The following is a 22,674-nucleotide window of genomic DNA, read 5'->3' on the forward strand; positions in this document are numbered from 1 at the left end:
TTTATCATTTCTGTTTGGAAAGTAAAGAATGGAACGTTTGGTTCGGTATCGATTTTCCGCGGAAAATGTAAAAATGACCCAAGTTCTTTTGTAAATAAAGTACAGACTTAAAGTTATTGAATGTGATTGTAACTGTATAGAATCTGGTATAAATTTAATGTATTTTTATTGATAAAATAGTTAATATTTACGTGTAGCTTTACGATAAACATTATGGCGAAAATATATCAGCATATTTTTAAAGTCACTATTTTTGTTTTGAGTGTATTACAATGTTTTAATAAAGAAGTTGATGGTGAGTGATTTACTTTGAAAGTTAAAATTAAACCGAAAAATCTGACTTCGTTTTCAAAGAAACCTACAATACAATACAATACCTGGGCAATATTTAGGTCAAAGTAACTGCGCATTTAGTTGCATTCATACTATTGATTTGATTTCTACAAACTTAAGAGATTATTTTATTTTCTTCGTATACTTTCGATTATATATTTCGATTACATATATTTTATATTTAGTAAACACACAACTGAAACTCAAATGCACGTGCCAATACAATGAACAAAGAAATAAAGTTAATATTTTTTTAGGAGTATCTATCATAACGAATCCGCCTAACAAAACGGGCCACCACGTCCGGCGCTCAAGCGTTGACGACAGCTTCTTGAACAAGAAGGTATCCTCATATAGGTCCTTCCAACCGGTCTCGATTAAATACCACAAGGCCACATACCCCAGGGAAGACAGACCAGATTATGATATAACTTCCTACGATACTGAGTACGGGGGAGTTGTGTCAAACTTCACGTCTTCCATTTACGACGACAACCCCCAGTTATATCCAAACCCGGAATATGTTTCGAAGAATAATCAAGGTATAATATGCTTTTATAATGTTTTATCCACTTACTTCGTTTTTTTAAGACGTTTTATAGAAATGTAATTGAATACGCTACACGCTTCACAATTTGACATAAATATATCCACCACGTCATGCCCTTTTTTAAGTTTTATTCTACCCATGCAGTAACTTAATAGTTTTTTTGCGGGATAGACACAAACATGAACGAGATGGCGCGACAACATCCAGCGCTTCTTGCCAGAATGGCGGGAAACCGCAGTTGTGGAAGCAGAAAGGGGAGGCCAGCACTGTCAGCAGTGGGATACAGAATAGCCTAAAAAAGACACAAACATCCAAATATCGTCAGTAATATTCTAACAGAATATTGTGCTAACTCATATACTACTTACTTCCTGATAAAATAAAAAGTTATTTTCAAACAGTGAACAAAATGCAGCAAGAAATGAAACCCCCAGAAGCGGAAGTAGAGCTCCCTGATGATTCATTGGCTGACGCAGATCTCAAGGAGCACAATATTATTGACAGTGTCACGTACTTGTACGGATTCAACAATTGCCACGGCGTTAGGAATGAATGGATGATATTGGTATGTAGAAACAAAAATAGAATTTTTCAAGCAAGAAAATGCCCAAAGCAACTCTAAACTAATCTGCACTCTACCAAACAAATCACAATCTACCATTTAATATTTTAGTGTGTATATTGAACCATTCTTTCTCAAAAAGACGGATTCTCATAAGGACAGACTCTTAAAAGGACCGATTCTATTTTAGTGGCCGTGCTGCGTTACAGCACCGTCACTAAAATAAAATTGGATGTGATCTGATTTCTCCAAACAATTTTCGATATCTATCTATCGGTAAATTTCTATTGTGATAAACTTAGTTATAAGGAAAGTGATGGGGTAAATGACATTGAACTGTCAATTAGGTAGGTACTAATTCTTTCTTTTAGATATTCATAACAAGCGGTATAGCAGTGATCTTGCTGGTGGGAGCGGTAATGTGGCTGATGTGGAGCGAATACGCAGCGGAGTTCCGTCGCAACAGTAAACTGTACCCAATCAACATCAACCTCCTCTGTTGCTTGATTGCTTGCACCCTGATATACATACAAGCTACTATGGTAAGTAGAAATTGTGATCTAGAGTTAAGATTACGATTTATAGTGGTTGTGTTCGAAAGGAAGGATTGTAACTATTTGGAAAGATACAAGATACTTAGTATAAGAAAGGACTATTGTTGTCTTTTGTATGTCATGAAATGATGATGACATGAAAAATTTGATACCTGCCCACAATTTTTTTTTGACTATATTTAATGCAATAAAGTTTTCATTTATATTTTGTGACAACCCTGACTGCGTTGTCACCGCTGGCGACAGTTTCGCCTTTAGCTAGGCCGCACAATAAACTGTTCTAGGAGTTTGCTTCTTCTTTTATCTTGAGCTTTAGAGGCCTCTAATCTATAAGTAATATTTAAAAAAAATGTTGCAGTGCATCCAGATAGCCTATCATGAAACATACAAACACGTTGCTCATTACTAACGATCACAAGCTGTCTATTTTTCCCATATTGTGTAAAAAAAGAGAGAGAACGTGTGGAAGCAATAGGTTTTAGTGGTAGCCAGTATTCAAAATAAATATGATTTAATTTAATACGTTCTCCAGGGAGTATCATCACCATCCCAATGCGAGAGGATCGCCCTTCTGCTCCACTACACACACATAACGTGTTCGATGTGGATCGTAGCGTTAGCCGCGGCTGTTTCAGAATATTGCGTGTGCGATTCTCTGCTCCCGTTGAAATATGACTATTTGCTGGCGTATGGCGCCCCAGCTGTTGTTGTTATGGTGAGTGGAAAACATAATCTTTTTAATTTGTCTTCTTAAACATGTCACACTTGCTTACTAGATTTGAAAATAATAATAAGATCAAAAAATTCACTCATTCATAGCAAGTACTGTCTCGGTGAGGCAGGACGCGCCATTCAGACGTGACGAGTTACCAAAATTAGAGAGAGAGAGAGAGAGAGAGAAACAGATAAATATTGATTGATAATGTTGAAGTTAAACACGAATACATTTCAGTTCAACTACGCGCTATCAATGGAACAATACGAGATAAAACACTACTGTTGGATGTCGATCGAGAAGGGAATGGTGATGGGTTTCATGGTCCCAGCCATGATACTAATACTCATAAACACAGCAATAATCATACTCGGTCTACAAAGCGTAAATAAGAAACAAGCTGAAATGCTAACGGCAAAAATACAAGAATTAGTCGACCACCACATAGCCAATTGGCCTAAAAGTGAACAGAATGAAGATATTAAAAACGGAAGTTTGGAAAACATTGAAATCTATTCGCCGGGGAGTAGCAGGAAGAATACCGATAGTTCTGATACTTTGGACAAAGAATACGGTATGTGCGAAGACGATATTGGCGGTTCTAGCGGGGATGTGACCGGCGAAGCCGGAAATGAGGTAAGTGTTGCCAGTTTCGACTATGGTAGTTTAGTAGGTTTTCGTAACGACTGAACAAAAAGTGATTTGTCTCCGACTTTCTCCATGATTTCCGTTGTTATATAGTGTAAAATCAGTCTTAATTTGTTAATGTTAAGACTAGTTTCATGTAAAATCTACTGGACAAATTGTTATGAAATTTGGTACGCGGGTAGAAAATAGCCAGGAATAACACAGCCTGGAGCCCCGAGCTGCAGCTAGTAATCTATAATCTAATCTTTTGTTTTCAGTCGAACGTAGCAAAGACAATCCACGACAAAAGCCTTCTAAACATGTTGTACATGGACAACCTGTCCTGGCGATGGAGTTGGAACACGGAGGGCAACGAACTGAAGACTTATCTGAATCTATGCCTAGTTCTGGAGCCGTTCTTCGCGATAAACTGGGTGATGGGTGTGGTGGCCATAGAGAATGCTGCGCATTGGTCCACGCCGACGATCTATTTGATTCTCGTTGTGTCTATGGTAAGTGTGATTTGAAGTAGTGTTGTAGCCGAATTGCAAAAAATGGAGGTACTCATAGAAGAATTTAGCAAATCCTTACGGATAATATACGTCTTTGTCGTTAGTGGTTTACCTAGGTATTGCAGAGTTAACTTTTTGTACCCATGGTTCACCTAGGTGTTCCTGGATACATTTTCTGAACCCTTTAATAAAAGGGTTCAGGTAAGAACTACACAGGTATTCAGCGAAAATTTGCGTTCTTCATACAAAAAAGAACCATTACTCACAGAAAAATAAAAAAAAAACTATCATAAGCGACACAATTTTTATTTTTCTATTTCATATCATCTAGGTACTTATTGAAACGTACTATCAAACTGACAACTTAGTTTGACAATTTAGTTTGCGGGCGCATGCATTTGTGCGTGAAAAAACTACGAGTGTAAGTTTGTTTGTAATAGAACGACATTTCGGTGATATACATACGAGTATAATTTTACTAATCCCTTGTTAAAATTCTAAGATCTACATCCAGATTTGGCTGACAGAGAACGTTTATTTAGGTTAAAGGAATTATTAATAATAACTTTTTAAATTGTGCAACTTTGAATTTGTTATTGATAAAAAAATGTAAAGCCTACTTGAAGTTTTATGTTTTGTCTCTATCTGAAAAGTCTAACTAATAATAAATGCGGAAGTAAGTTTGTTTGTCATCACGCTCTATCTATCCAACCAATCTTCTTGAAATTTTGCATACATGTAGTTTGAAGTATGGAGAAGGACATATGTAGGGTTTTTATCCGGGAAAATTAACTATTTCCGTGGGAAATTTAAGCGGCCGATGCCGCGGGCAAAAGTTATTTCGAATATTATAAAGTGTACCATAGTGACAAAACATACCTACTTACTTAGTTTGCAAAGTAACACATCTCACCATCGAATCGATTATGACGTAACGACAACCACACTGCAATGTCATTGGTTGGCTGCGTCTCACTTCGAATCGATTCGATGGTGAGAAGTGAAATGTAAACCCGCACTAACCCCTCTGTTCCCGTGAGAAATTAACGCGAGCGGAACCGCGGATGAAAGCTTAAAGTGTGTTTCAACTTGTATGTGAATAAAGGAATAAATGTGTGTGTTAGTATGTGTACCTGACGGTGACTGTGTGCACGACGCTGCCCGTGGTGCGCGCCCGGGCCGCCGGCTGCGAGGAAGTCGTCGTCGCCGACCAGCCGCCGCGGCCCAGGTAAAATACACACTATAGTGTTACTACTCGACAGGAAACTGTAGGCGAAGTGCGGGTTAGCATTTTCACTTCTCACTCATCGAATCGATTCGAAATGAGACACAGCGAACGAATCACATTGCGCCATTGTGACGCAACGACAACCACACTGCAATGTCATTGGTTCGCTGCGTCACACGTCGAATTGATTCGATGGTGAGAAGTGAAAATGCAAGCCCGCACTTCGCCCTTTTCTTTTTATTTATTCATAGAAACTTTATAACATACCTAACAGTGTTCGCTGGCACTAAAGCAATGTTATAAGTACATGAATGTATGAAATACTTATTACATAATATATGTATATATAAAAACAAGGATGATCATTTACAGCTTGACCTTAATTAGAATAGAAATTAATTAAAGTGGAACAAAAAAAATTTCGTACAAAATTGTTGCCATAACGAAAGCATTTACGTCAAAAATGTGACAGCTCAGAAGAATTTAGCGCTGGTATTTTTTGTCATCTCTTTATGGTCAAACTCAATGTAATGTTTTTATATCTGTGGTCAAACTGCAATCATGGATTTAGTAAGTACTTCGTACGGAGTACCTACTAATTCCATGACTGTAATATTATTTCATGTATTTCTGAAGGACGACCATGATCTTGGGCAAGCTATCATTAATCTTTTTGTATAGGATGTACATATACAATAACTCCTTACCTTTAGGAATATTATTTTCTTTAGTTTCTTAGGAGATTTATTTTTAACTTTTTGCTTCTGTTTTTTTTCCACAGGACAACAGACAGCATCCCACTGCTGGACCCCACGATACAACAGCCCAACGTCACCCCAGCCCCGGCCGACACAATCAGCACAATCAGTATTTAACTCTACGACTATTACAATACGGTCCAAAATGTTTCGGCTGACGAGCCGTTGGAGGACGAGTATAACGATACGTACTTTTGAATTTAAGCTCTATTACCGTTGCAATACGGTGTAAATTACAGTCGACGGGCTGGACACGGATTTTCGAAATGTTGTAACTCTATGGCTGTAGCAATAGGGTTAAAATTTGTGATTGATAGAGCAACAAAGGGAGATGACTTAAAAAAATGAGGTTAATGAACCGACAAATGGACAAGATTTTTTGAAAATTTCTGTCAATACTCTATGGATTTACATGGATCAGACTATTTTATCTTCATTCTTATGAAGGCGGCTAGGATAATTATTGATAAATTTATACGGTCCGTTAAGGAAGTTCCTTTTTTGAAAAGAATGCGCAGGAGTGGGTAGTTGGAAAAGTTATGGATATTCCATAGATTGAAGTGATATTGGAGTTTTAACTTGTGCAATTTAGCTTGTGATCTAATCTGCTCTCTGCGGTGGTTCGTAAAGCGTTTCGAACGCTGCGGTCGCGCTGTCATTACAATTTTTTAAATTTTAACTAAGACAAGAATGAGTTTTACTATATGACATTAATTACTCTGTACTGTAGTAATGTCAATTTTATGAATGATTGATTTTGGAAATGATTCCTTCCTCAAGAAAATTGACGGATTGTAATGACCGCGCAGGCGCAGCGGTCGAAACGCTCTGCGAACCACCCTCTAGCGTTTGTTTTCTGCACTTGATATGAATTTTGTTGTAAAGAAGTAAATGAAAGGATAATACAGCCTGTCAAGAAACGGTTTAACAAACAAAATTGTTTTGCTATTGCAAAACCAAATATAATGGTCAAGATTGGCTGATAAACATCCCGTGTTTGTAAAATCAACTTTTTTGACAGACTGTACTAGCCTAACATGTAAATTGTTGAAATGGAGTGACAATGCTAAAATTCCGTAAAGAATGGATAAATAAAGGAAAAATTTCGGAGTGTGGATGATTCTAAAATTATGGGACTATATTTTATGAAAGTACGGCTACGGATTTAATTTTTTTTGAAATTAAAGTGTAGGCAAACAGTTACATAAATACAATTTTTCTATAACATATTTCGACATCTATATTTTATCATAGAGTGCAGTTATAGATGACTATAAATAGATGGTAAAAACAATATTTTCCACATACCTACTTACCTTTTCTATATATTATAATACACTTCTGAATGTTTTGATGTGTAATAAATTAAATAAACACGAAACAATATTAATAATATTAAATACATATCTACAGCAATTTTCACTTTAATATAGTGTTTGGAAATGTGATTCAATGAGAAAAATATATTAAAAAATCTAGTAGATATATTACTATATAAACTATCAACTTTTAATCTGTAGATTGAAGTAGATAAGAAATATTTTTGAAAAATAAAAGCTGTTCTATTCTTGCGCATAATGCATGTTTTTACGACTTTCGAATGATCTACAATACAACAATACAAACTACTATGAATTACAGAGTCAGATTTCGCACAAATAGTATTATAGAAGTACTTACCTAAGTATAAATAAAAATCTAGAAAAAATTGTCAAAAATTCAGAAAGAAGAAAAAAAAAAAAAAACTAATTGGTTTGTTAATCTTCCAACGTCACACTAAAGTGACCACAAATTGTAACAGAAGAAAAAAAAATATCACAATGGACTAAATTACAATTTAGTATACATATATACATACCCTTCATAAAAACTAGGTACTTCATAAAGTAGTTTTTATGAAGGGTATACATACCCTTCATAAAAACTACTTCACGCTCATTTAAAAAGCGCGCGCTTGCGTCGCAGTTTTATTTTACATGACGTCGTGCCGCCATTTGCCAATAGAACGAATTATTTCGACGAGGCCTATACGGTTCACAACAAAGCACCGCTACGGGCTCTAAAGATTTTTTTGCGCGTGGGGAAATATCGAAACAAACGTTGGCATACATGTTCGCGAACTTATTTGGCCCGGTGAGGGCATCGCTGCTTTTGAACAATTTGACATTTCAAAAAGTTCTTGACAGTTTTTATCGCTGGGTCAAGTATTATTAAAATGTAATTCCGGATCATATAGGTGAATAATGTCAGGGTGAATTTGATCACCGTCATTACCCCTCCTTCAAATTTCAACAAAGACAAGAATCTTTTTACTACCTTCATTATGAATAATAATCTGTGTTGGGGGTATAAGATTGTTTATTTTCAAGAACGGTAATGACGGCGTTAAGAATTCGAAAATTTACCGGTTAACCAAAAGACAACAAGGTCCTTTAATTATGTTAATGTCGTCCTTAACTGAAATTTTTACCATTCTTTTCTTTAACCATTTTGCGAGCGGTTATCATTATGCGCTTATAACATTATGCGTCTACGCGATCTTGGGTATTCCATCATACATTACATCAACTATATTATCCCAAGTGCTAGAAGATCCTTGTCGACTAAATATGGTGTTTCTAATTTAAGTCTAGATGCTAGACTTTTCTTGAGGTCCGAACGTAGTTCACTTCTAGTAAAGATCTTGTGATAAGTTAATAGTGTGATAGCATTTGTTGCATAAGTTTTAATAAATGTTTCATCATTTTTGTGAATTTTCATTTTGTCTTTATTATAGTGGAACCTTTTAGTTATTTTTATATCAATTAGGATATACATTACATTAGTATCTAAAACCTAATGAAATATTTCTTTAGAAACAATTGCACATCAATGCATCAAGGTTCGCCATCCCTGATTTTAGAGCAAAATTTTAGTGGTAGCAAAATGAAACAACCGATTACTTATATCGAGTGTATTTCTGGATAAATTGGTTACAAAATAACTATCCAAAGCCCGCACTGAACGGAGCTTGGTAGAAGCTTACGTAGCAAGTTCAATCTCAAACGAAGTATGCATTTGTATAAAACCTTTATATTACATCTAAATAGTACAAAAGCCGTCCAGTATTCAAACGAAACGTCGCTGTATTAAATTTAGTTTGAGCTTAACTTACTCTTTAGTTTATAGGAAAAAAAATATATAATTAGTATAATTTAAATTATTACATAAGAGCCTTAATTGCTATAGTGTCGCCGGCGGCCGGAATACAGTCAACTGTACAAGATTCGGCCGTCTATCGATCTATTCGACTGCAAAAAGGACTGAAACGATATAAAATGAACCCGTTGTGACTAAGCAAAACAACACTAGTAACGGCACGCGATTGAAGAGCCGGCGCCATTACTGTAGAAATGTCAAAATTGGCGCCATTCGACAATCCTTCCAGCCCGTTTGAATTTTTCCGGCCAGTTCGAAATTCTTTCCGGCCAGCAAATCGAATTTAGAATGACGTAACCGAGTGCTAGTGTTGTGCGTGCGAAGTCGATAGCTAGGTTAAATGCTGATTAATTTACTGACGATCCGTGGCGCGAAGTTTTTCTTCGACCGCCTCTTGCGAAGCTTCAGAGAGGTCGGTCGCCTGGATGTACTTTTGTACTCCGACAAGAGATTTCTTCAACGCGTCGAAGGAGCTGAAAAAATTGAGAATCTTATGAATATCATACTATGTTCACGAAACTGTGCGAAGCGGAGACGAATCTGGGCTCCGATGCACAACGGCTGAGGAATAAACTGCTAAGATGAGAGAAACATATTTATGTAGCATGTGGCTCCTACCTAGAATAGGACCATTCAATATCCTCTCGTGGATTTCGTACGAGGCGATTAAGGGACACAACTAATATGCAACTAGCATTACCAAGGAGGGTTAATGTCAGGCTGTATAATTAGCCGAAATTTTCAAAATTGTAAGGTCCACTTTTACGCAGACCCGAGCTTCGCGCGCCCCAAACGCAAAAGAGAATATGCAAATACGAGTGTTAATGCGTAAGTTTGTCGGTCAAGTCTCGGCAAAATGGCTCGGATTTAGATGAAACTTGACATATGTGTAAAATATATCCGGAATAGCATACAGACAATTTTCTACCCAGAACACCAGCACTCTGACAATAATAGAAAATATTGTTTACGGCTTTGCAAAACAATTTTATCTGCAAAACATCCGTCAGGGTGTAGTTCCTTTGTCCACGCATATCTGAGAGTAATTTCTGATATCATAGCCTCTAGATAAGTGGCGTAACGATTACAATGCTCGAATGGCGATTTGCAACTAGTTATCAGATAAACGTTTATGCTAGTATCATAAGGCGGAATCAATATTCCGTAACAGTATTGTGCCGTGTATCAATATACACGGCACAATACTGTTTTCACATTCTATGCACACAAAGTTTAACATTTAGATTGGATTCAATCAATCGATCAACATTTATTTGGTAGAACACAGGGTAAACACATGGTATACCCTCTGTTTACTTTGCGGTGACAACATAAAAAAAAAAAACAGTTTTTATGCACAGTATACTATCAGTAGCGCCATCTACTTTATAAAGCGCCATATACTATCAGACTTTGATCAATCCAAGGTACATAAAAATTGGCCCAGATGTTTGAGCATGAAGGAACAAACATATTCGCAATCTTTTGCCTTTATAATATTAGTATATACTAACAATATGTATAATCTGTGGTATATAACCCTCACCTAGAGTACAACATCTTCTTCTTAACCTTAGCGGTGTCGGGGCACCATGACATTAGGAAGAGCTTCTGTTTCTTGCTCGCCTCCGACGTGCCTTGACACTGGTGCGTGTATTCAAAGTCGAACAGGCCATATCTGGAAACATTGACAGACAATTTTAATGTATTGACAGTAAATTTTAATATTAGTAATAACAATACGAAGTTTGCCAATTAAACAAAACACTCACTCATCTCCGCGTGTTCCCGGCTTCATTCGGGGCTATGACGCCGCGAAGGCCAGGGTCAGTGTAAAAATAAGTCTTTAAATTTTGAAGTTTTAGCTATGATTTTATTACTGGCCGCATGCCTGACGTTCCTTAGGAATATTATTGTTGCCTATAGTTGCTAAGGCTTTGTGACCCTTAGTCGCCTCCTACGACATCCACGGGAGGATATGGAGTGGTCCTATTCTAGGGCGAAACCACAGGCCACATTGCTTTAAGAATGTTGATATCGGGCGTTTCTCAGAGCTGTCGCGCTGACATTACAATTTTTAAAATTTTTAGTTTTACTAACTGACTGTACTGTCTGTGGTCATGACAATTTTATGAATGATTTTGGAAACGATTCCTTCCGCAAGAAAATTAGACGGATAGTGATGACAGCGCGGCCGCAGCGGTCGAATCCACCTCAGGTATACCTCACCTGCATTCGCCAGTGCCGCCCTTCTGCAGGTCCTCAAGGAAGCCATCATACTCAGCGTTGCGCTCCCCGACCGTCTCCACGTCTATCTGTTTCTCGTCCCTGATGTAGAACACCACGTAGCGGTGTTTCTTGTCCTTCTTTATCTCCTCGTACGTTGTTTTGCAAGCGTCCGATACTGTTACGCCAGACGCCTGTAAAGATATAAGTTTATTTTACTAAAATGTCTTTTTTGACACAAGCGTCTGAATGGAGCAAAGAATTTATAATACTAAACTAGAATGCTTACGAATAAGCAAAGCCGATCCTAAACTTGGGTCTAAAATTTGTAGACATTTTTTTCTTGCATATGACAATAACAGTTTGCCAGAAAGGGATGGCTACAAATTTCGTGCCTAATTTCAGGAACTTTAGGTATTGGCAAGGTCCGCGTCCTTGTGGAAATGTGATCTTTATAACAAAGCAAATAGTAATGTAATTATTGACATTTGTTATTTGTAATTATTCCAGTTAGCATTTAAGTTCTTTGGAATGGAGAGACTGCTGGCGCCATCTAGTTCGCAGTTTGTTAATCAATTATATGTTTTGTTAGTTAATACAAAGTAAGTCTTGTTGTGTCCAACGCATGACAAATAACTCATGTCCGTGTCGTAAACTGCGGAGGAGTTCGAATATTTGTGCACCATCAGGTCATGCATATCATAATATTATATATTGATATATGAATTGTATTTAGATCAATTTATTAATTTAATTTTATTATAAACTACTAACCGGGGAGTTTCGGGATAAAAAGTATCCTATGTGTTATTCCAGGATAAATGGTTATATTCTACCCGTGTACCAAATTTAATAACAATCCGTCCTGTAGTTATTTGCATGAAAGAGTAAAAAACACACACAAATACATCCTGATAGATATTCCTTTTATTAATCACAATGTGAGGTAGTTAATGATTGTCCTATTGATAATTGATGATCATAAAAATACAGGATTTTATTTTGAGAAACACCCTGTATTTATCTACACATTATAGGGTCAACCATAATGAGCGCACCTCTCTTACAAATATGATTGGTTAAATAAAAGAAAACTGAAGAAGAAATCAACCACAAATGTGTATTGCGATTGTTTGGTTATTTGTGTATAAAAAAATTGAAAAATTTGTGAATGAAAACTCATACAAAGTGTCTAATTTTGGACTCAAATAGGTCGTACGCACGACACCTCTGCCAAAACCTTTAAATACATGTTTGTATGTAGCGTCATTTGCTAATGCAAGTCAGCTGCCGACGCTTTTCAGCTCGAGTTGGAATAGTTACGCTTATCTAATCAGGAATTACGAGAAATCTGATAATGTTTTATTGGAAGGTTGAAATGTTGAATCTAGAGATGTGTTGATTGAAAGAAAAAAAAAATAATCATAGTTTTTTTGCAGGAAATTTCAACGGATGCTTCGTGTAACTATACTATGAATGAGATAGTTTTAAAATAGCTCTATGTTCACTCATTCACTCAACGTTGCGTGATCCTGGCTGCATTCGGGGATGTGACACGAAGATAAGGGTTAGCCGGCATGTAAGTGTGCATGTAAGCTAAGATGAATTTTCTGCCTTTATAAAATCTAATAAAAAGCAAACCCTATCCCAGTGAGACAGTGCTGCCATTTCGATCCAATAACATGTTACAACACTTATATTTTGAAATGGCAATGACTCGACAAGAATCCCATCTGATATGTTCGGTCACGACATGACAGACATGTGAACTAAACTTTGGCTTCTAAGTGTAAGACTACTAATAAAAATCGTTTTCACGGGGGCAAAATTGTGCAAGATGATATAAATTTGTTTTATCCAATTAAAGGTAACAAATTCAAATCAGTGAATCTTTAAAATATATATTACCTATGCTATCACATTGTCACTCAAATTATTTTACAGATACATGTCTGTACTATATTTTATGTATGTATAATAAACAATTTCATTCTATATTAATACTAATATGGTTATAATAATATTTCATTATGTCTACAACCAAAACACTTCAATGGATACGATAGAATATTATTACTTAGTACTACACTTGTTTATCAATGCATTGTTTAATCAGGTGCTTCTTATTAAACGGTACGGATGAGTCGGTATGATTCAGACGTCAAGAGATTAATTAATTTCTCATGCGAATATGCGAGACTTAAGACCGCTAAATCATCTAGAATCAGTAAACATTCCAGATTCTGGAATAATGACATTGCGTGATTGTTTCGTGATGGCAGACACCATGTATCAGTACATCATCAACATAAACATGCTATCGGAACAATGACGTCATTATCGACAAATAGTGATGAACACTGTGAATCAGATAGTACTAATCTTGATTCGGTATTCGTGTTCAAATTATTACAACACGCATGATGATGCTCTTACATTTCTGAGAATATACACAAAACAAACTCTCTCAACGCTTTCACGCACACTTGACGGAATAATTGTTATATCTACAACACCCAAACACGTGCAATCAATAATGAAAAGAATAAGGATTAGAAGGAAATGAACGATGGCAGAAATACAAAAAGTGAAATTTAAGAAACTAAATTTTGCCTTGTTACGAATATGCTTAAAATAATTTCAAAGTTTCTGTCATGGAATTGTCGCCTTTTGACAAAGGAGCTTTCAAAATCTCTCTTCCCCATTAGGGTCCTGTCATTTGGAATGGCACGACTAGTTGTGCATATAGGTTGATTCGGGAGGTAACTAATCAAAATGAATGTAAATCACAGTAAGTTGCAAGCTATCTTCGAGATCCGTCGAGGCTGTTAGTCATATTAATGATATTATTAGCCGCATTTATGCTCATCTTGAATTCCTATTAAATAAGTGATCTCTTGAAGCCCAATAATTCAGTGCACACGTGTGTCCATCTATTCTTAGCCCGACGGCCAATGTCTTGGTCTATTTTTATGATGCCACGCGGGAGATATAGAGAATGAGCTTGGATACTTTCACTGATATCTGCTTCGACATTTGGATTAAGATGATGCCTTCCAATCGTGAAAGCATTGCGAATAATTTACGATTGTCATTTATTCTATTAAAAACCCGCATCAAAAACCGTTACTCAGTTTTAAAAATCTGCGGGAAGTGACTCGTTTTATACTATGTAGTGATTAGTATGCTTTTATGGCAATTTAGTTTGTCAAGCCCCACCTTAGTCTGTCGTCAGAATTAACCCGCAGCATGGGGCCATTGATTAATGTCATACGTTTTTGGAAGTGACAAGATAATCTCCTGCCAGAAGGTCGTTGAAAAAATTATGTTTCATCTTGTTAGCATCACGATGACAGAGGGTTCTCACAAATTCCTTTTCATGATTTAAAAAGCCCACTTGTGAAATTATAATCCTTCTCAATAAAAATGTCAATATTCTTAAGATTAGTTTTTGTCGCCACAAACTTTCACAAGCGATATTAAAACGATTCTGTTGTATATATATAAGATTCAAATTTTACAAGTTGGTAGACTGAATATGTTCACATTTCATCTCATCTGAGTTATTTTCTCAGGTTTGAAGCATCCAGAGCCAGCTTCTTTGATTTATCTCCTACACTTTGCAAGGTCATCGGCATCCTTAATTGTCACGCATATAATTCTTGATGATATCAAGCAGCAGCTATTGGGATTACTTAACTCTCTTTTTAGCTTCACGTATTTAACTGTTCCAATAGGGCTATTCAGAAAATGTTGATAGTAGAATGAATCCAATGTCAATATACATAGAAACATAATCATGTGTTTTTTATACATTCTATTGACAACTTTGCAACTTCCGTTGCGTCTCCGGATACTGTTTTCTGACGTCATAAACGTTCAAAGGTGACTCCGTTCACCAATACACTTTATTCCGATTTCTGTGTACAATACATGTATTCAAGTTCGTTAATGTGACGTGGTCATTTTAAGCCTGTGGATGAGTCATATTCACATCTATTTATAGCAGTTGGAGATATAAAACAGTATTGTAACCGTTTCTACATTAAGAATGGAATTTTTCACAATAACTGTTGGGTTTTAAGGTCTTTGTGGGGGTGGTATCAATATTCTAGAAATAATAAGGTTGTTCAAATCTAAGAAACTTCATTCTATAACATTTGCAGGTACAACTTTACCAATTACTTAGTTACATAAAAGTTTTGAAGAATATAAGAGTGTTTTAGCTAATGTTTGGTTTGGCAAGAACCTATCATAATTCACAAACGAAGTTTACGAGAAGTTTTATCTTCACTCATACTCTTGACAGTTGGAAGATATTTAAATTTTATAGCAACCTTGTCTCAAACGCCAATGTGACCAATGACGTAACTATTTATAAAACGCTTCGTATATTTAGTACTCATGTTGCTAAATCTTTTATTAAGAAAATCCCTTCTTTCGTCGACATGGAGAAGCTACTTATTAATTCTTTCTATTCGAGAAGGTTCTTATTAATTGTTGGCAAAATCTATTCCATGAAAGACTATAACTGTTACACAATTTTGTCTCACCAGTGTGACAAATTAGTTTTTCTTTACAGTCACTCCAACTTCAATACCGTATCCATTTTAATGAGATTTGTGTCAAATATGTATCATCGGTATTTAGGTCATCTAGTATACTTGATGAACTGTGAAACCAGTATGGTAAAAAGCGGTAGTTATGATAATCAAAACATCTACGAAAGTGAAAAACGAGTTTGATAGTTTGGTGAAAATTCTAACAAGATTCCGTTATATTAATATTTCAGTGAGCTAATCATCTACACACGTCGACTTCTATCGATTGATGATCAAATGTCTCTTATTTTTTGCAACCTGTCTTACCACAGGCATAATATTCAAAATGTATATACTGTATCTAAGAGCTACTGTGTATTTTCATCTCAGAACACTCCTAGATCAAAACAAAATTCACCTTGTGCCCGTTAACAACAATATATTCGGATCCGCGTAGGCGTTCTTTGGCGGCATTTCATACCAATTTTTGAGATCATTCAGGCTAACTTCAGATATCAGTTTTGATACGTTCATCACCATTCATGTACCAATATTTAACGTCCGATTCTTCTACAGCTATCGATTAAATTAAAAACAAAATAAAATTATGAAAAAGCTACGTAATAGCTTTTTTGGAATTTCCATTTCATTATAGATAATTGAAATAATTATCACATCTTAATTGCTTCCCTAAAACACTTGGAATAGATGCAATGCATTCAACCAATGCCCAGATAAACCCTGCGAGGTTTTTGTGGTGCGCTTTTATAATGTTGTTGGATATTGTAGATTGTACAGAATAAAGAATTAAAAAAAAAAGGTTTAATCCATTGAAGACAATAATTAGGACTTCTTGTAATGAGCAACACATGTCAGATGGGTTTAGCAATTTTACAATTATTAAGAAGAATATTAATCAAAATCAAAATCAAATCATTTATTCAGAAATTAGGCCTTCACAGGCACTTTTTCACGTCATAATCTAAATTAAATGATGTTTACCAAAGCTACAAACTACTAGCATTTCGGAACGACCACTGCTGAGAAGAAATGCCGAAAGAAACTCATTCAAACAGTGTTGGTCCCTATTATGCCAGAAGGGCTTGCCATTTTTTGTATATAAATTCATGTATAATTTTTTATCAGCAATATAACATTAAGTACATAATAAAGTACATGGTCAAAAGGTATACTGAAACATATTATGATTGTGATCAAGTGCTGATGAAAGGAAAATATATATATACTTATACATATACGTATAATTAACCAAACAAAAAAAAAAAACTTTTAATAAAAGATCGAGCTGACCAGTTCCCCCGGCAGCACCCGTTCACGAGTTGAGGCGTGAGTCAGCCATCGCGAAGCTCAACCACAATAGAGGGAACCTCCCGACCCGATCCACGACGCCGCCACCGGTTTGACCATTTGAATGTGCATGACATACTCGATCTCCATAATCTAACATAATAGATACCTATGTTACTTTCAGACACTTGGAGATCACAAATCACGTATATGTTTTACAATAAATGTCAAAATATATGTAATAAACATGTCAAGAAAATATATAAATAATAATAAAAAAATTAAAATCAAGTGTGAGAGGTGGAAGTTTTAGGAAGGGTCCAAGGTTTTTTATCATTTAAATAGTCGCTAATCGTGTAATAAGCATTAGCCATTAAAGCATTTTTAATATATGATTTAAATTTTGGCATTGGCAAGTTAATAGCCTCTACAGGGAGTTTATTGAACAATTTAACACTTTGACCCACGAAAGACCGCCTAACCTTTTTAAGTCGGAATCTGTTCATACAAAGTTTATGCCTATTACGAGTGACTACACTGTTAACATCGCTCAATGTTTTATACAGGTGTAAGTTAGATTTAACAAAAATAAGTACGTCGAAGATGTACTGAGATGCAACAGTCATAATATTTATCGATTTGAATAATTCTCGCAAGGAATCCCGAGGCTTAAGTCCATAAATAAAACGAATTGCTCGTTTCTGTAAAACAAAAATTTTTCCTATGTCAGCTGCATTACCCCATAACAATAATCCGTAGGACATTATGCTATGAAAGTAGCTGTAATACACGAGCCTAGCTGTTTCGATGTTTGTACACTGTCTGATCCTTCTCACTGCAAAAGCTGCCGAACTAAGTTTTTTGGCCGTGATTTCAATATGTTTATCCCACTTAAACTTACTATCCACAGTAATGCCCAAGAACTTGGCACTGTGTACCCATTCTAATACTTTACCATTAACTACTAAAGGAATATCAAGTTGGGGTGCGTTTGAAAGAGAGAACTTAATACACTTGGTCTTGTCTGTGTTTAAAGCCAGGTTATTAGTTGTAAACCATTCAAGCACAAGTGACATAATGTTGCTTACATTGTTATAATTTCTACTTTTTCTATCAACTAACACTATTTACTACTCAAACACTATTTATGGGTAGACCCGTATTTGGAGTGCCTAAGACATTTTGGAAAATCTAATTTACAGCATAAATATGCCTTTGTGTTGCCACTAAGAAATCATTCGAGGTAGCGTAAGCACTTTATTCAACGAAAACGGAATGTCATGCAAAAACAAACCGCATGCGTCGTCAAATTAGTTCTCATTTACAAAATTAGTTTTAAACGTGATATTTAATGTATTTGGAGTTATTTCCGCTGAATGTCCATGATCACAGCAAGTGGTAAGAAAGAAGTCTTCATTTAGAACCGAAAAGTTTAACAATATCAGTTGGATATCGGATATTGATTACTCATGCACAAATCTCTAGATGCTTCTTGAAGTTGAAACAGTTATTTTGAATCTTCTTAGTCGTTTACCCATTTTGTTTTGTCACTTGCCTTTTAATTTCACTCAACACTATTCAAACAATCTTTGACGCAAACCATCTCTTTTTTGGTCTTTCTCTATTCCATTGAGATTTGTTTTTTTGGCCTGAGCTTTCTTTACTAATAACAAATGTGCATGTATGTGTGTTTGTTTGTCTTTTTGTAGGTAGACGGATATCAAAAGCAATAGCGGAGTAGCGGCGCATTTAGTGTGACTAACGTAAAACCAAATCGCACCAACAAAATGCCTACAGATCGATAAGGGACAAGGGCTGCCCTGCCCGTATTGCATCCCAGTTTGGCGAGTTGAATGACCTCGCGTCAATCATAGACCAGGTGACTGAGTCATCTATTGTTACGAGACAGTATATACAGCTTCAAACTTATGTCCCTTCCGTCAGACTTAATGATTACACACACAGCAATACGTGATGACGTCATTGTTTTCAACTTCTGACGCATAGAAGGCGTTAGGTCTCGATTATCTAAGATCCGAATGGATTTTAGTTTTATTTAACATATTTAGAAAAATTACGGCAGGAATTGTGGATGAAATGAAGATTGAAGAAAAGAGAATGTTAAAAATGATTTGAAACCGTAATATAGGTATGACAGGAAAAATACATTATGGCTGATCCCATCTGAAATGGGATTTGTTAGAAGACAATAAGATGGGGAACTTCGTTCTCGTCGTGGTCATAATGTGGAATGAAACAACGACTTTCATAGCAATATTGTAGTTTGCCATTGCCTTGTCCATTTCATAAACCTGCTCATAACTAGACAATAGGTTTCTTTAACTATGTATCACTTCTTTACGGCACAGGTGGTGGTCGATGAAAACTATGTGACACAAGTAAGATTCGAACTGGAGACCTTTAAGCTCATAGGCGACAACTGATTCAATTACAATTTTAAAACTTTTCACTTAGAGCTGACACAATGAATAATTGTGTTTTATTCACTGCATCCTATGATTTCTAGAATAATGTGATTGAAATTAGAAAGTAGACTTTCATATTTCATAGCAAACTTGGATGCAAAGGAATGAAAAAAATATATAATGTCATGAAAATTTATGATCCTTATGATGTGAATGCTTGGTAAATGAGGTAAATGATCCTAGTGTCAAAGTCAAATGTTGGGTAAAACCACAGAAAGTTTAAACTAGACAATTTACAAATAATCTAAGTTTACAGGTTAAATTAAAGGTTACAAATGTACTGATATTTAATATAGATTGTTTGGAATATATAATTATTTATATCCAACTAGTAACATGTATAATAATAAACATCTAAAGATGAGTTCAAATCAAACAAGTACTCATTCTATTCCAGTGTCTGGCCATAGGTATTGGTGGGGTGGACAACCAGTGTAGGGAGAGAATAACCATTCGCTCATGCAGTATAGAGGCACCTTAACACTACAGGGATGTGATCATCATCATCTACAGCCCATTCATTTACTACATAATCAGTATTTTTTTAAAATCTAGGACTAGATATGGTGGTGCTTAGTTTTTGGATAGGACTTTCAATTTTTGGTATTGATTCCCAGTTGGACAAATATTTGTATGTATATGATCACAAATATTTGTCTGCTGTTCTGGGTGTGAAGTGCATGTTTCTGTGTGTGTCCATCATTGAGTATTATCCACTTATTTATCTTTTTACCAATAAAGTTACAGAATACCTACTTGTTCTCTGTCACAAACTATCTGACTAAACATAAACTTATATAAATATGGATATGTAAAGGATGGACTAAAAGACTAGGGCTTCTTCTACCAGTCAATGGGTGGAGTAGAGAAGGTGAAAAAGTTAGGATGAGAAAACCTTGTGTGGAAAAGCAACAAGATTAACATTAATTCACCTCTGATGAATTAATATTTTTAAGATAAAATTCATAACATAGACATGGAAAATACTGAATAATGAAAATTTTACAAGTAATTTTTGAGCCTATTTGGGTCAGAGTGTTAGAAAGGGTGTGCAAATATATGCACTCCTTTTATAAAAATCTTTATAGGTGGATTTATATTATACATACTTATATTATCCATACATTACTATGAAACAAAAATTTTATAATTGACCTTAGAACTTTAAGACCTATACTGACACACCTTAAAATACAATTTGTACATAGGTAGGTAGTTATTCCTTTTTAAAGCCCGTTGCTTGTCTCTATGTCAATCACAGAATTCAGAAATAATTTCAGTATAACGGTCAGCATGATATGCAATGAATGATTTGGGTTTGAGCATTAGAATACCAAAGTTAGAAACATAACTGAATACCTATTATTAAGACAAATTAGGTACAAACTTATGTGTTAAATTTCTCAAGCCATAGGTAACTATATGGGCATATTCCTATAGCAATAGTAATGGTCATGAAACATTTACTTTTCTCATTGAACACACCTTTAGCAAGTATCGACTGAATACATTGCAAGGTGATTCATCAATGTGGAATGATTCATTGGAGGTGAATAGCATATTCACTCAATAATATGAGCATATAAGGAAATCTGCTCATGCAAGTCTCTGATAAGACTTATTTACAGGATATTGCTCATAATGACATTTACAATAGGGGCCGTTTTGCTTTGATAACATGTGATAGGAGGTAGAAACTGTTCTAGTTGGCTAGATATCACAGGTGTTAGTATGTAGCGACCTTGACTTTGTGATTTCGGGGCAATAGCCCAAGACCATGTCGTTAGAGCGACAGGGCGCGCCCAAACAACACCGGCTCTATAAGCACCGAAATAGACACGAAATGTGTGACAGTGCCACCGACAGACCGCTATACCATATATGGTCAAACTGATTTGCGATTGCGCGGCGTTGCAATGCCACTCAAGTTCGATGCCCCCCGTTCTCCCGGCGGCAGATGATAACTAAAAACCGAAAGGTGACTGACACGGACCGTTCAGCAAAAACGGCCCTCTTGACACTAAGACTCGTCAAAAAAGGAGGTGCAAGAATAACCTTCCGAACAGTGAAATTTAACACCGTCATACACACCCTTCATATTTGTAACCGAAGCTCGATACGTCGACGGAGACAAACCACAAAACTCGGTTAACATTAAAACACAACACGTGGCATAAAATCACTGAACGGTGACAACAATTTTTAACAGAAAGGCGTGCGAACTCGGTTGTTGGTTGTGCGGAATATGGCGGCACCGGTGCCAATTGGACGAAATACGTTGTTATTTCGTTCGTAACGATAAAAATTCACCACTTCAGTAACGTAAATACACAACACGAACTTTTATCACTTCATTTTATTTTCTTCACTTACCATTTTTGATGTTACACACGTAAAATTTCCACCACTAAAACTTCACCGACACACGACAGCGGCTACCGGAACGATACTGTTCGGAATGTTGGCTACGAGCAGATGCAGCGGCCAATCAGCGCATGTGTCAAAAATCGGACTACGAGTCAAAACACTGTCCTTTTAGATGAATTAATATTTTGTAATTTGAAACTCAATATTAGTAAATAAAAATGAATTAAAAAATATATAATTAATATTAACTGTACTTTGAAATAAGCTTTGGTATGTCTTCAATACTAAAAGGTTTTGAATGTTATTCTGACAACAGGATTTAGGGTTGACAACCTTCTAAAAATACAAAGTAGCTGTGTCGTTGAATTACGTAGTAAAACTAAAGCGACAAGCCTATATTGTATTTATTTATACTATGCCGATCTCAGCGCAATGAGATAAGAGAGAACTACTGCCTTTTTTCACGCCAGAGATAATACTCGTTTTTACTGAATGCTACTCTAAAAATGACTCATTCATGACGACACTTTGTTAACCAATCAGGGGCCAGTATTCAATAAATTGCCATATAGGGACAGGCGGAAACTTATCAAAATCGCCATGTTTACTTTTGAATTGTGGCGGGGTTTATGTATAGTATGCAAATAACATTTTGTTTCATTGTTGTTCATTTTAATTTCGTACGAACGTTTCGTTGTTTACCTGGATA

The 22,674-nt window shown here is 35.8% G+C and overlaps 2 protein-coding genes across 3 annotated transcripts; one reads left to right on the forward strand and one right to left on the reverse strand.

The window, feature by feature from the left end:
- The first annotated feature begins 31 nt into the window (after positions 1–31).
- Positions 32–6,224, forward strand: LOC128681054 (uncharacterized). Of its 2 annotated transcripts, XM_053764600.2 has the most exons (9): positions 33–295; positions 591–875; positions 1,285–1,448; positions 1,817–1,987; positions 2,532–2,714; positions 2,952–3,350; positions 3,620–3,853; positions 4,978–5,081; positions 5,863–6,224. In XM_053764600.2, the coding sequence occupies exons 1-9, from the start codon at positions 214–216 to the stop codon at positions 5,954–5,956; spliced, it is 1,716 nt and encodes a 571-aa protein (XP_053620575.1). In that variant the 5' UTR covers positions 33–213; the 3' UTR covers positions 5,957–6,224. The 2 variants fall into 2 exon arrangements, with proteins under 2 accessions (XP_053620576.1, XP_053620575.1); XM_053764601.1 differs by lacking the exon at positions 4,978–5,081 and having other exon boundaries at positions 32–295.
- A 2,553-nt stretch (positions 6,225–8,777) lies between these two features.
- On the reverse strand, positions 8,778–22,437 carry tsr (twinstar). Its single transcript, XM_053764605.1, has 4 exons — positions 21,972–22,437; positions 11,267–11,457; positions 10,584–10,715; positions 8,778–9,510 (listed from the first exon to the last, which is right to left on the reverse strand). Exons 1-4 carry the CDS (start codon positions 21,972–21,974, stop codon positions 9,390–9,392), a joined length of 447 nt encoding a protein of 148 aa, XP_053620580.1. The 5' UTR covers positions 21,975–22,437; the 3' UTR covers positions 8,778–9,389.
- Positions 22,438–22,674: the final 237 nt, after the last annotated feature.

Source organism: Plodia interpunctella, chromosome 26 (assembly GCF_027563975.2).
Source record: "Plodia interpunctella isolate USDA-ARS_2022_Savannah chromosome 26, ilPloInte3.2, whole genome shotgun sequence".
Classification (NCBI taxonomy): Eukaryota; Metazoa; Arthropoda; class Insecta; order Lepidoptera; family Pyralidae; genus Plodia; species Plodia interpunctella.

Excerpts from the sequence above, each read along its gene's own strand:
- tsr (XM_053764605.1), bottom strand. Across the intron at positions 10,716-11,266 it reads GGCGGCACTGGCGAATGCAG|ATATGGCCTGTTCGACTTTG; the intron begins GTGAGGTATACC and ends CAATGTTTCCAG. Across the intron at positions 9,511-10,583 it reads AAGAAGATGTTGTACTCTAG|CTCCTTCGACGCGTTGAAGA; the intron begins GTGAGGGTTATA and ends CAATTTTTTCAG.
- LOC128681054 (XM_053764600.2), top strand. The coding sequence starts at position 214 with ATGGCGAAAATATATCAGCATATTTTTAAAGTCACTATTTTTGTTTTG. Across the intron at positions 3,854-4,977 it reads TGATTCTCGTTGTGTCTATG|TATGTGTACCTGACGGTGAC; the intron begins GTAAGTGTGATT and ends TGTGTGTGTTAG. Across the intron at positions 5,082-5,862 it reads GACCAGCCGCCGCGGCCCAG|GACAACAGACAGCATCCCAC; the intron begins GTAAAATACACA and ends TTTTTTCCACAG.